Source organism: Lipotes vexillifer, unplaced genomic scaffold (assembly GCF_000442215.2).
Source record: "Lipotes vexillifer unplaced genomic scaffold, Lipotes_vexillifer_v1.1 scaffold138, whole genome shotgun sequence".
Lineage (NCBI taxonomy): Eukaryota > Metazoa > Chordata > Mammalia > Artiodactyla > Lipotidae > Lipotes > Lipotes vexillifer.
Genome location: NW_006797971.1, coordinates 2,152,852 through 2,166,233, shown reverse-complemented (window position 1 = coordinate 2,166,233; position 13,382 = coordinate 2,152,852). Strand labels below are relative to the sequence as shown.

The following is a 13,382-nucleotide window of genomic DNA, read 5'->3' as shown; positions in this document are numbered from 1 at the left end:
AACATGTGGAAAGCTCCTGCCATATATTTATTCTTTCATTGCCAGATTTAATTATGTCCTTGCTTCCTTAGGATGAGAAACAAGCATATGGGAAAGGTATAATTACATTCCCATTGGTAGTGTAATAATATTCCATGACAGAAAAATATAGCCAACATATGCTGTATTCTGTAAGTTAAAAAAAAAAAAAAAAAATCCCAAGTTTCTGAGACTACTCTCTGACTGAACTTGAAAAATGAAAAATCTCTTTCTATATAATATTCCTAATGGCTTATTGCAGTAATATCAAGTTAGATTCTGTAGTAGAAAACCTTGTTTTGTTAAGAGATGAAGACTTTTAAACTGAACTTAAAAATTCAGTATAGCTCCCATTCTCAAATTAATGGCAACTATCTCACCTCTGGCCATTGTTTTATTTTTTATATTGCAAAATAAAATTTACCCCAAAGGTGTTAGAAAAGAGCCTTCACTGTATATTAAAAAATTCTAAAATTTAACTTAAAAATTGTAAAATAACACTTTTTTTCAGAAGGAGATGAGGGAATAATAGAACATTTCCATAGTCATTTTTTCCAAATAAACTGATTTACCTGAATTACCAGACTCTCTTGGTTGGTCTTTTCTACTGTCAGCTTTTAAAACTTTGAGTCCTTGTTCTTGTTGACAGACTGAGGATGCACTGAAGGCGGCAGACACCATTGGCTACCCGGTGATGATCCGTTCTGCCTATGCCCTGGGCGGGTTAGGCTCAGGCATCTGTCCTAATAGGGAGACCTTACTGGACCTCAGCACAAAGGTATGTATTTCCACAGGCCAAATTCTGACCAGCCAAGAAAACTCCCTGATATGGTCTTTCAATTAGAGAAAGTTATGTAGATAAGAAATAACCTTTTCTCTGTTTATAAATCACTGCCACATCTCTAAATTGTTGTCCAAGAGATGACACTTTTGAAAGGGAAATACAGTGCAATTACTTACACTGGAACATAGCATTAACCCAAAGTTCGTCTTTACTGTACTGTCTATTGATTTCATTGATAGACAGTCAATCCAGTTCCATCTCCCTCTGCTACAAAATCTGCTCCAAAACACCCATCGTGCTAAAATATATTTTAGTGGTTTAACAAAAAAACCAATATAATGTCCCATTTTGCTATTATCTTTTGAAACAATAAGACATGGATGACATCCGGTAAGGGAAATAAAACACATTGAGTAGTTTAGCTTTACCTCAAATTCAGGTGTTTAACATATATACAATATAAACCTCTTAGTACTATGAATGAGTGATTACTCTGCCAACTGCCACACACATATATAAGCAAAAGTGAAATCTGAGTGTTTACCATTTACATAAAAATCACTTTATTTCTGAATACTCCTTTTCTTAAGTATTAAAGGGAAGATCTTGAAAATTAAGATGTGCTCCAAAAAATAAATTAGAAATTAACACAGAAATCATGCTTCATGAAATCAGCGACTTTTGCCCACACTCTACTCCCACAGAATAGAGCAGTGCCTTGCAATACTGGGGCTCAGTAAGTGCTTGTTGAATGAATGAATATGTGTGTGGGCAAAGAGGCTTATGTAACTTTCCGTGTAGCAGTTATGGATGTGAAGCTGACAGAATTACTGTAATGGCTGTTTTTAGGGGTGCTGAGTAAATATCAAGCAGAGTTTATACCTTTATCATTATTTACTTTTTAGAGTGAAAAAGAATGAGCCCTTGAATTGTTGACGTAAGATTTTGAGAACAAACAAATAAAATTAAATGTATTTTAATAACTGTAATGACAAACGTACATGTCTACAAATTGGATTGAGTTTTTCTAAAGCTGCCAAAAAAAAACCCCAAAAGGGAAACATACCTAATATAAATGTTCCCTATTTCCATCTGGACTTCTGAATCATGTATTTAAAGAAAAGACATGTTTGTGAAGGTATACATTTTTTTCCTCTAGCACATTAGATGTTCCCAATGATTTTATTTTTAAAATTTAAAAAAAATTTTAACATCTTTATTGGAGTATAATTGCTTTACAATGGTGTGTTAGTTTCTGCTTTATAACAAACTGAATCAGCTATACATATACATGTATCCCCATATCTCCACCCTCTTGCTTCTCCCTCCCACCCTCCCTATCCCACCCCCCCTATCCCACCCCTAGGTGGTCACAAAGCACCAAGCTGATCTCCCTGTGCTATGTGGCTGCTTCCCACAAGCTATCTATTTTACATTTGGTAGTATATATAAGTCCATGCCACTCTCTCACTTCGTCCCAGCTTACCCTTACCCCTCCCTGTGCCCTCAAGGCCATTCTCTATGTCTGCATCTTTATTACTGTCTTGCCCCTAGGTTTTCCAGAAACTATTTTTTTTTTTAGTTTCCATATATATGTGTTACCATATGGTATTTGTTTTTCTCTTTCTGACTTACTTCACTCTGTATGACAGATTCTATGTCCATCCACCTCACTACAAATAACTCAATTTCGTTTCTTTTTATGGCTGAGTAATATTCCATTGTATATATGTGCCACATCTTCTATATCCATTCATCTGTCGATGGACACTGAGGTTGCTTCCATGTCCTGGCTATTGTAAATAGAGTTGCAGTGAAAATTGTGGTACATGACTCTTTTTGAATTATGGTTTTCACAGGGTATATGCCCAGTAGTGGGATTGCTGGGTCGTATGGTAGTTCTATTTTTAGTTTCTTAAGGAACCTCCATACTGTTCTCCATAGTCACAGCATCAGTTTACATTCCCACCAACAGTGCAAGAGGGTTCCCTTTTCTCCACACCCTGTCCAGCATTTACTGTTTGTAGATTTTTTGATGATGGCCATTCTGACTGGTGTGAGGTGATATCACATTGTAGTTTTGATTTGCATTTCTCTAATGATTAGTGATGTTGAGCATTCTTTCATTTGCATGTTGGCAATCTGTATATCTTCTTTGGAGAAATGTCTATTTAGGTCTTCTGCCAATTATTGGATTGGGTTTTTTTTTTTTTTTCTGATATTGAGCTGCATGAGCTGCTTGTAAATTTTGGAGATTAATCCTTTGTCAGTTGCTTCATTTGCAAATATTTTCTCCCATTCTGAGGGCTGTCTTTTCATCTTGTTTATGATTTCCTTTGCTGTGCAAAAGCTTTTAAGTTTCATTAGGTTCCATTTGTTTATTTTTGTTTTGATTTTCATTTCTGTAGGAGATGGGTCAAAAAGGATCTTGCTGTGAGTTATGTCATAGAGTGTTCTGCCTATGTTTTCCTCTAAGAGTTTTATAGTGCCTGTCCTTACATTTAGGTCTTTAATCAATTTTGAGTTTATTATTGTGTATGGTGTTAGTGAGTGTTCTGGTTTTGTTTACATCTTTATTGGAGTATAATTCCTTTACAATGGTGTGTTAGTTTCTGCTTTATAACAAAGTGGATCAGTTATACACATACATATGTTCCCATATCTCTTCCCTCTTGCGTCTCCCTCCCTCCCACCCTCCCTATCCCACCCCTCTAGGTGGTCACAAAGCACTGAATTGATCTCCCTGTGCTATGCGGCTGCTTCCCACTAGCTATCTATTTTACGTTTGATCATGTATATATGTCCATACCACTCTCTCACTTTGTCACAGCTTACCCTTCCCCCTCCCCATATCCTCAAGTCCATTCTCTAGTAGGTCTGTGTCTTTATTCCCATCTTACCTCTAGGTTCTTCATGACATTTCTTTTTTTCTTAGTTCCATATATATGTCTTAGCATATGGTATTTGTCTTTCTCTTTCTGACTTACTTCACTCAGTATGACAGACTCTACGTCCATCCACCTCACTACAAATAACTCAATTTCGTTTCTTTTATGGCTGAGTAATATTCCATTGTATATATGTGCCACATCTTCTTTATCCATTCATCCGATGTTGGACACTTAGGTTGCTTCCATCTCCTGGCTATTGTAAATAGAGCTGCAATGAACATTTTGGTACATGACTCTTTTTGAATTATGGTTTTCTCAGGGTACATGCCCAATAGTGGGATTGCTGGGTCGTATGGTAGTTCTATTTGTAGTTTTGTAAGGAACCTCCATACTGTTCTCCATAGTGGCTGTACCAATTCACATTCCCATCAGCAGTACAAGAGTGTTCCCTTTTCTCCACACCCTCTCCAGCATTTATTCTTTCTATGGCCATTCTGACCGGTGTGAGATGATATCTCATTGTAGTTTTGATTTGCGTTTCTCTAATGATTAATGCTGTTGAGCATTCTTTCATGTGTTTGTTGGCAATCTGTATATCTCCTTTGGAGAAATGTCTCTTTAGGTCTTCTGCCCATTTTTGGATTGGGTTGTTTGCTTTTTTCTTATTGAGCTGCATGAGCTGCTTGTAAATTTTGGAAATTAATCCTTTGTCAGTTGCTAAATTTGCAAATATTTTCTCCCATTCTGAGGGTTGTCTTTTTGTCTTGTTTATGGTTTCCATTGCTATGCAAAAGCTTTTAAGTTTCATTAGGTCCCATTTGTTTATTTTTGTTTTTATTTCCATTTCTCTAGGAGGTGGGTCAAAAAGAATTTTGCTGTGATTTATGTCATAGAGTGTTCTGCCTATGTTTCCCTCTAAGAGTTTATAGTATCTGGCCTTACATTTAGGTCTTTAATCCATTTTGAGTTTATTTTTGTGTATGGTGTTAGGGACTGTTCTAATTTCATTCTTTTACAAGTAGCTGTCCAGTTTTCCCAGCACCACTTATAGAAAAGGCTGTCTTTTCTCCATTCTATATTCTTGCCTCCTTTTTGAAAAATAAGGGGACCATATGTGCATGGGTTTATCTCTGGGCCTTCTATCCTGTTCCATTCATCTCTTTCTGTTTTTGTGACAGTACCATACTGTCTTGATTACTGTAGCTTTGTAGTGTAGTGTGAAGTCAGGCAGCCTGATTCCTCCAGGTCCGTTTTTCTTTCTGAAGATTGCTTCGGCTATTCGGGGTCTTTTGTGTTTCAATAGAAAGTGTGAAATTTTTTGTTCTAATTCTGTGAAAAATGCCATTGATAATTTGATAGGAATTGCATTGAATCTGTAGATTGCTTTGTGTAGTATAGTCATTTTCACATTGTTGATTCTTCCAATCCAAGAACAGGGTATATTTCTCCATCTGTTTGTATCATCTTTAATTTCTTTCTTCAGTGTCTTATAATTATCTGCATACAGGTCTTTTGTCTCCTTAGGCAGATTTATTCCTAGGTATTTTATTCTTCTTGTTGCAGTGGTAATTGGGAGTGTTTCCTTAATTTCTCTTTCAGATTTTTCATCATTAGTGTATAGGAATGCAAGAGGTTTCTGTGCATTAATTTTGTATCCTTCTACTTTACCAAATTCATTGATAAGCTCTAGTAGTTTTCTGTTAGAGTCTTTAGGATCCTCTATGTATAGTGTCATGTCATCTGCAAACAGTGACAGCTTTATTTGTTCTTTTCTGATTTGGATTCCTTTCATTTCTTTTTCTTCTCTGATTGCTGTGGCTAAAACTTCCAAAACTATGTTGAATAAGAGTGGTGAGAGTGGGCAACCTTGTCTTATTCCTGATCTTAGTGGAAATGGTTTCAGTTTTTCAGCATTGAGAACGATGTTGGCTCTGGGTTTGTCATATATGGCCTTTATTATATTGAGATAAATTCCCTCTATGCCTGCTTTTGGAGTGTTTTTATCATATGGATCTTGAATTTTGTCGAAAGCTTTTTCTGCATCTACTTAGATGATCATATGGTTTTTATACTTCAGGTTCTTAATATGATGTATCACATTGATTTTTTGCATATATTGAAGAATCCTTGCATTCCTGGATAAACCCCACTTGATCATGGTGTATGATCCTTTTAATGTGTTGTTGGATTCTGTTTGCTAGTATTTTGTTGAGGATTTTTGCATCTATGTTCATCAGTGATATTGGCCTGTAGTTTTCTTTCTTTGTGACATCTTTGTCTGGTTTTAGTATCAGGGTGATGGTGGCCTCATAGAATGATTTGGGGCGAGTTCCTCCCTCTTCTATATTATGGAAGAGTTTGGGAAGGATAGGTGTTAACTCTTTTCTAAATATTTGATAGAATTTGCCTGTGAAGCCCTCTGGTCCTGAGCTTTTGTTTCTTGGAAGATTTTTAATCACAGTCTCAATTTCAATGCTTGTGATTGGTCTGTTTGTATTTTCTATTTCTTCCTGGTTCAGTCTCGGAAAGTTGTGCATTTCTAAGAATTTGTTCATTTCTTCCAGGTTGTCTCTTTTATTGGCATATAGTTGCTTGTACTGTTCTCTCATGATCCTTTGTATTTCTGCAGTGTCAGTTGTTACTTCTCCTTTTTTATTTCAGATTCTATTGATTTGAGGCTTCTCCCTTTTTTTCTTGATGAATCTGGCTAATGGTTTATCAATTCTGTTTATCTTCTCAAAGAACCAGCTCTTAGTTTTACTGATCTTTGCTGTTGTTTGCGTCTTTTATTTTTCATTTATTTCTGATCTGATCTTTATGATTTCTTTCGTTCTGCTAACTTTGGGGTTTTGTTGTTCTTCTTTCTCTAATCACTTTAGGTGTAAGGTTAGTTTGTTTATTTGAGGTGTTTCTTGTTTCTTGAGGTAAGATTTTTTGCTATGTACTTCCCTCTTAGAAGTGCTTTTGCTGCATCCCATAGGTTTTGGGTCATTGTGTTTTTATTGTCATTTGTTTCTAGGTTTTTTTTTTTTTTTTTTTTTTGCGGTATGTGGGCCTCTCACTGTTGTGGCCTCTCCCGTTGCGGAGTACAGGCTCCAGACGTGCAGGCTCAACGGCCATGGCTCACAGGCCCAGCCACTTCGCGTCATGTGGGATCTTCCCGGACCGAGGCAGGAACCCGTGTCCCCTGCTTCGGCAGGCAGACTCTCACCCACTGCGCCACCAGGGAAGCCCTAGGTATTTTTTGATTTTCTTTTTGATTTCTTCAGTGATCTCTTGGTTACTAAGTAGTGTACTTTTTAGCCACCATGTATTTCTATTTTATACAGATTTTTTCCTGTAATTGATATCTAGTCTCATAGCATTGTGGTCGGAAAAGATACTTGATACAATTACAATTTTCTTAAATTTACCAGTGCTTGATTTGTGACCCAAGATATGATCTGTCCTGGAGAATGTTCCATGAGCACTTGAGAGAAAGTGTATTCTGTTGTTTTTGGATGGGATGTCCTATAAATATCAATTAAGTCTTTCTTGTTTAATGTATCATTTAAATCTTGTGTTGCCTTATTTATTTTAATTTCGGATGACCTGTCCATTGGTGAAAGTGGCGTGTTAAAGTCCCCTACTATGATTGTGGTACTGTCGATTTCCCCTGTTTTGGCTGTTAGCATTTTCCTTATATATTGAGGTGCTCCTACGTTGGGTGCATAAATATTTAAAATAGTTATATCTTCTTGGATTGATCCCTTGAGCATTATGTAGTGTTCTCTTTGTCTCTTGTAATAGTCTTTATTTTAATGTCTATTTTGCCTGATATGAAAATTGCTACCCCAGCTTTCTTTTGATTTCCACTTTCTTGGAGTATCTTTTTCCATCCCCTCACTTTCAGTCTCTTTGTGTCCCTAGGTCTGAAGTAGGCCTTTTGTAGACAGCATATATACGGGTCTTGTTTTTCCATCCATTCAGCCAGTCTATGTCTTTTGATTGGAGCATTTAGTCCATTTACTTTCAAGGTAGTTATCGATATGTATGTTCCTATTACCATTTTCTTAATTTCTTGGGGTTCGTTATTGTAGGTCTTTTTCTCCTCTTGTATTTCCTGCCTAGAGATGTTCCTTTAGCATTCGTTGTAAATCTGGTTTGCTGGTGCTGAATTTGCTTAGCTTTTGCTTGTCTGTAAAGGTTTTTATTTCTCTGTCGAATCTCAATGAGTTCCTTGCTAGGTAGAGTAATCTTGGTTGTTGGTTTTTCCCTTTCATCACTTTAAATATGTCCTGCCACTCATTTCTGTCTTGCAGAGTTTCTGCTGAAAGATCAGCTGTTAACTTTATGGGGTTTCCCTTGTATGTTATTCATTGCTTTTCCCTGCTGCTTTTAATATTTTTTCTTTGTATTTAATTTTTGATAGTTTGATTAATATATGTCTTGGTGTGTTTCTCCTTGGATTTTTCTTGTATGGGACTCTCTGCACTTCCTGGACTTGATTAACTATTTCCTCTTCCATATTAGGGAAGTTTTTAGCTATGATCTCTTCAAATATTTCTCATTCCCTTCCTTTTTCTCTTCTTCTGTCAACCCTATAATTCGAATGTTTGTGCATTTAATGTTGTCCCAGAGGTCTCTGAGACTGTCCTCAATTCTTTTCATTCTTTTTTCTTTATTCTGCTCTGCAGTAGTTATTTCCACTATTTTATCTTCCAGGTCACTTATCTGTTCTTCTGCCTCAGTTATTCTGCTATTGATTCTTTCTGGAGAATTTCTAATTTCACTTATTCTGTTGTTCATCATTGTTTGTTTGCTCTTTAGTTCTTCTAGTTCCTTGTTAAACGTTTCTTGTATTTTCTCCATTCTATTTCCAAGATTTTGGATCATCTTTACTATTGTTACTCTGAATTCTTTTTTAGGTAGACTGCCTATTTCCTCTTCATTTGTTAGGTCTGGTGGGTTTTTATCTTGCTCCTTCATATGCTGTGTGTTTCTCTGTCTTCTCACTTTTTTTAACTTACTGTTTCTGGGGTCTCCTTTTTGCAGGCTGCTGGTTCATAGTTCCTGTAGTTTTTGGTGCTTGCCCCCAGATGCTAAGATTGGTTCAGTGGGTTGTGTAGGCTTCCTGGTATAGGGGACTGGTGCCTGTGTTCTGGTGAATAAGGTGGGATCTTGTGTTTCTCGTGGGCAGGTCTGTGTCCGGTGGTGTGTTTTGTGGTGTCTTTGACCTTATTATGATTTTAGGCAGCCTCTCTTCTAATGGGTTAGGTTGTGTTCCTGTCTTGCTAGTTGTTTGGCATAGGGTGTCCAGCACTGTAGCTTGCTGATTGTTGAGTGGAGCTGGTTCTTAGCATTGAGATGGAGATATTTGGGCGAACTGCCGCCGTTTGATATTATGTGGAGCTGGGACATCTCTTGTGGACCAATGTCCTGACCTCGGCTCTCCCACCTCAGAGCACAGTCCTGACACCTGGCTGGAGCACCAAGACCCAGTCCTCCACACAGCTCAGAAGAAAAGGGAGAGAAAATGAAAGAAAGAAAAAAACCAACAAATAAAGTTATTAAAATAAAAAATAATTTAAAAAAAATAATATTTAAAAGTAATAAAAAAGGAAAAAAAGAAAGAAAGAAGAGAGCAACCAAACCAAAAAACAAATCCACCAAAGATAACAAGTACTAAATTTATACTAAAAAAAACCAAAAGCAGACAGACAGAACCCTAGAACAAATGGTAAAAGCAAAGCTATAGGAACAAAATCACACAAAGAAGCATACACATACACACTCACAAAAAGAGACAAAGGAAAAAAATATATATATATATCATTGCTCCCAAAGTCCACTGCCTGAATTTCGCGATGATTCATTGTCTATTCAGGTATTCCACAGATTCAGGGTACATCAAGTTGATTGTGGATATTTAGTCCACTGCTCCTGAGGCTGCTGGGAGAGATTTCCCTTCCTCTTTGTTCCCACAGCTCCAGGGGTTCAGCTTTGGATTTGGCCCCGCCTCTGCATGTAGGTCACCTGAGGGCATCTGTTCTTGCTCAGACAGTAAAGGGTTAAAATAGCAGCTGATTAGGGGACTCTGGCTTACTCAGGCCGCAGGGGAAGGAGGAGTACGGAATGCAGGGTGAGCCTGTGCAGGCAGAGGCTGGTGTGACATTGCATCAGCCTGAGGCACACCGTGTAGTCTCCCAGGGAAGCTGTCCCTGTATCACGGGACCCTGGCAGTAGCAGGCTGCACAGGCTCCCAGGTGGGGAGGTGTGGATAGTGACCTGTGCTTGCACACAGGCTTCTTGGTGGCGACAGCAGCAGCCTTAGCATCTCATGCCCATCTCTGGTGTCTGTGCTGATAGCCACGGCTCGCGCCCGTCTCTGGAGCTCGTTTAGGTGGTGCTCTGAATCCCCTCTCCTCACACACCTCGAAACAATGGTCTCTTGCCTCTTAGGCAGATCCAGACTTTTTCCCGGACTCCCTCCCGGCTAGCCGTGGCGCACTAGCCCCCTTCAGGCTGCGTGAACACAGCCCTCTCCCTGGGGTCTGACCTGGGGTCTGACCTCCGAAGCCCGAGCCTCAGCTCCCAGCCCCGCCCGCCCCGGCGGGTGAGCAGACGAGCCTCTCGGGCTGGTGAGTGCTGGTCAGCCCCAATCCTCTGTGCGGGAATCTCTCTGCTTTGCCCTCTGCACCCCTGTGGCTGCGCTCTCTTCCGCAGCTCCGAAGCTTTTTGCCTCAGCCACCCACAGTCTCTGCCCGTGAAGGGGTTTCCTAGTGTGTGGAAACCTTTCCTCTTTCACAGCTCCCTCCCACTGGTGCAGGTCCCATCCCTATTCTTTTGTCTCTGTTTTTTCTTTTTTCTTTTGCCCTACCCAGGTACGTGGGGAGTTTCTTGCCTTTTGGGAAGTCCGAGGTCTTCTGCCAGCATTCAGTAGGTGTTCTGTAGGAGTTGTTCCACATGTAGATGTATTTCTGATGTATTTGTGGGGAGGAAGGTGATCTCCATGTCTTACTCTTCCGCCATCTTGTATGTCTCCCCCCACAATGTTTTTAATATTAACAACCTCATTATTACTGTCAGTCGTGACCAATGTATACTTATTCTCAATTAAAAATGTATTTTTTACAGTATAGAAAGCATTCTAAATACTCAGCTATCTAAAAATATTTACAATGAAGACAACTTTGGAATGGGATATTTTTAAATTATTTATATTCCTCTAAAATAGTTAGTAAGCCATTGAATGGTTTTCTTTGTTGAAACCCTAGCTTTTCATTTGAGAATAATGACTTGTATTGTTATATCCCAAGCTACTGCTTACTCTCTTGGGATTATATTTAGCATTATTAGAAACTGCATTAACCTGATCTAGGCCCCTAAATTAATCTTTGTATAAAATCTGAGACTTGAAGGAGAAAGAAGAAGCTGAGGCAGCAGGTGAAGATGATCTCAATAGTCCTTGTGTCCAGTCTACTCCATTAGAATGCAAAGCCTTCCTCAGATTCATCTCCTTTGTTTCCCAGATTTTTTTTTTTCTATTAGCAGGCTATCCTAATGACAAATAGATCATTATTAAATTGTTCACACTGGCCACAGAGTTTCCTAACCACTTTGAAAACCTCACCATGGGTAGCTGTGGGGACAAATGTGTTACATTTTGAAGTGCACATGCTGGAGCCTGTAGTGTTTGCTGAGGTTAAAAAAACAGTGTTGAGACACATCACGGAATAACTTACATTGAGTTATTATTTGATTATGCTACCTGCTAATAATTTGAAAAAATTCAAATTACTTTCCCCAGTTGCTTTCTCTTACTATCATTGCCATAAAAAATCAAATTTATTATGAGACAAAGGGACATTTTTGTCTTGGATTTTCAGCCACTAAATGTCCTAAGGTCGGAGACCATCTCTTTCAGATTTTGGGTTCAGCATTCTACCCACCAGTGGGTACAGAGTAAATAAGGAATGATAATTATACTAATTCATATCTGTTTAATCAGGCAGGCATGATATACGATTCAGTATTTAAGCACTTAGGCAGTGATTACCCATAATAATAGTCGTGTATGGTTCTTTTAATTCCCAAGTTTCATATGCCATCTTGGCTAACTGTTTACAACCATCATCATCTCCTTTCTTCTCCTCATCAACATCAACTGACTTTTATTGTGTGTGTTCTTTACAAAGCACCCTCAGCTATTTTAGAGAAAGACAGAATCTTTAGACTTATTTTTCCATATTTATTTGCACTTATCACATCTCTGCTTTCACAGAAGCCTAGCTGCAAAAATAATTTCATTTCCCTTTGCCTGATTGCTCAATTATTTTCTCTTTTTCCTAAATTAGTTTGATTTAATGTCATATCAGCACTTTGAATGGCAAGCCTCAATAATGTAAATCAAGCGTATTCACTGAAGAATGCTATTCCTAGTACCTCACTGATTTTCCGACACGTTGTGCCTTCTGCAGCATAGAGGAGGATGGAGACTAGGCTTGAGACTTCAGTGCAGACCAGGATTTAGGCCAGGGCGCTTTGCCAAATAGCCATGTTAATGCTAGTGCCTTGCCTTACTCTTCGGTGTCTTTTGTCACCAATTTCCAGGCCTTTGCTATGACCAACCAGATTCTGGTGGAGAGGTCAGTGACAGGTTGGAAAGAAATAGAATATGAAGTGGTCCGAGATGCTGATGACAACTGTGTCACTGTCTGTAGCATGGAAAATGTTGATGCCATGGGCGTTCATACAGGTAGGCAAGGAATCTTCAAGCATTATGGTAATGGCTTCAGCTCACATCTCTGATGGCTCATGGCAGTCTTTATTAAGTTCTTTTCTTTAAATTACTATTCTTAGCATACACATTAGTGATAAAATTTTACACATATATAGTATTTTACAGCATTGAAAATACTCTCCTATTTAATTTGATCTTCACAAAAACCCTCTGAAGTAGGGCAGATATTATTATCCTGATTTCATTTGAGGAAGGAGTAAAATATAAGCAATACTGTGAAGGTAAAATCTGTAAGACTTGGCGTTGAGAAGTAAGGCATGAGGTTAAGAAGGCTTGAAGCAGACTGGGTGTTAGTCACCAAGTGAATGAGAAAATAGCCACAGTAAATAGAAATAGGTGATTAGACTAGAGGGCAGAGCTGATGACTTACGATTTAGAAACACTAAAGTTTAAAAGTGGGTGGAAATCTCAAGAAGAGGAGAATGTAGAGCTGGAACTCAGGAAAGAGGATAGAAATAAAGAAGTTGATGCAAGGTCATTGGAAGTCTTGGTATAAAGAAAATAGCGGAAGCTGGAAGCATAGACTAAATATTCAAGGGCATAGGTGTAGAAGGAAAGAGAATAGGGTCAAGGACCATACCCTGGGAAACATTTAGATTTATAGGGCAGAAGAAAAAGGACGGATTGGTGTTGAAGAAAAAGAAGGGAATGATAGTTACCATATAAGCTAATGCACAAAAATATTTTATAAAAGAGCTTTGGTTTTGACTGTAGCAAATACTATGAAAGGTCAAGAATGAAGATTTAATGTTGCTTTTGGATGTTCAAGAGGACAGTTTCAATGCAAAGTTGGTTATGTGAGCCGTATGGAAAGGAATTATATGACTATGAGTGATAAGAAGAACTGGTAGGGCTTCCCTGGTGGAGCAGTGGTTGGGGGTCCGCCTGCCGGTGCAGGGGACGCGGG

The 13,382-nt window shown here is 38.5% G+C and overlaps 1 protein-coding gene across 1 annotated transcript in view; it reads left to right on the top strand.

Moving 5' to 3' along the window:
* CPS1 (carbamoyl-phosphate synthase 1) overlaps nucleotides 1-13,382 on the top strand; it is a 145,770-nt gene that overhangs the window by 56,053 nt on the left and 76,335 nt on the right. The window contains exons 16-17 of the mRNA XM_007470013.1: nucleotides 668-796; nucleotides 12,286-12,430. Of these exons, the coding sequence (XP_007470075.1) occupies nucleotides 668-796; nucleotides 12,286-12,430 (274 nt within the window). The remainder of the gene's footprint in view (nucleotides 1-667; nucleotides 797-12,285; nucleotides 12,431-13,382) is intronic.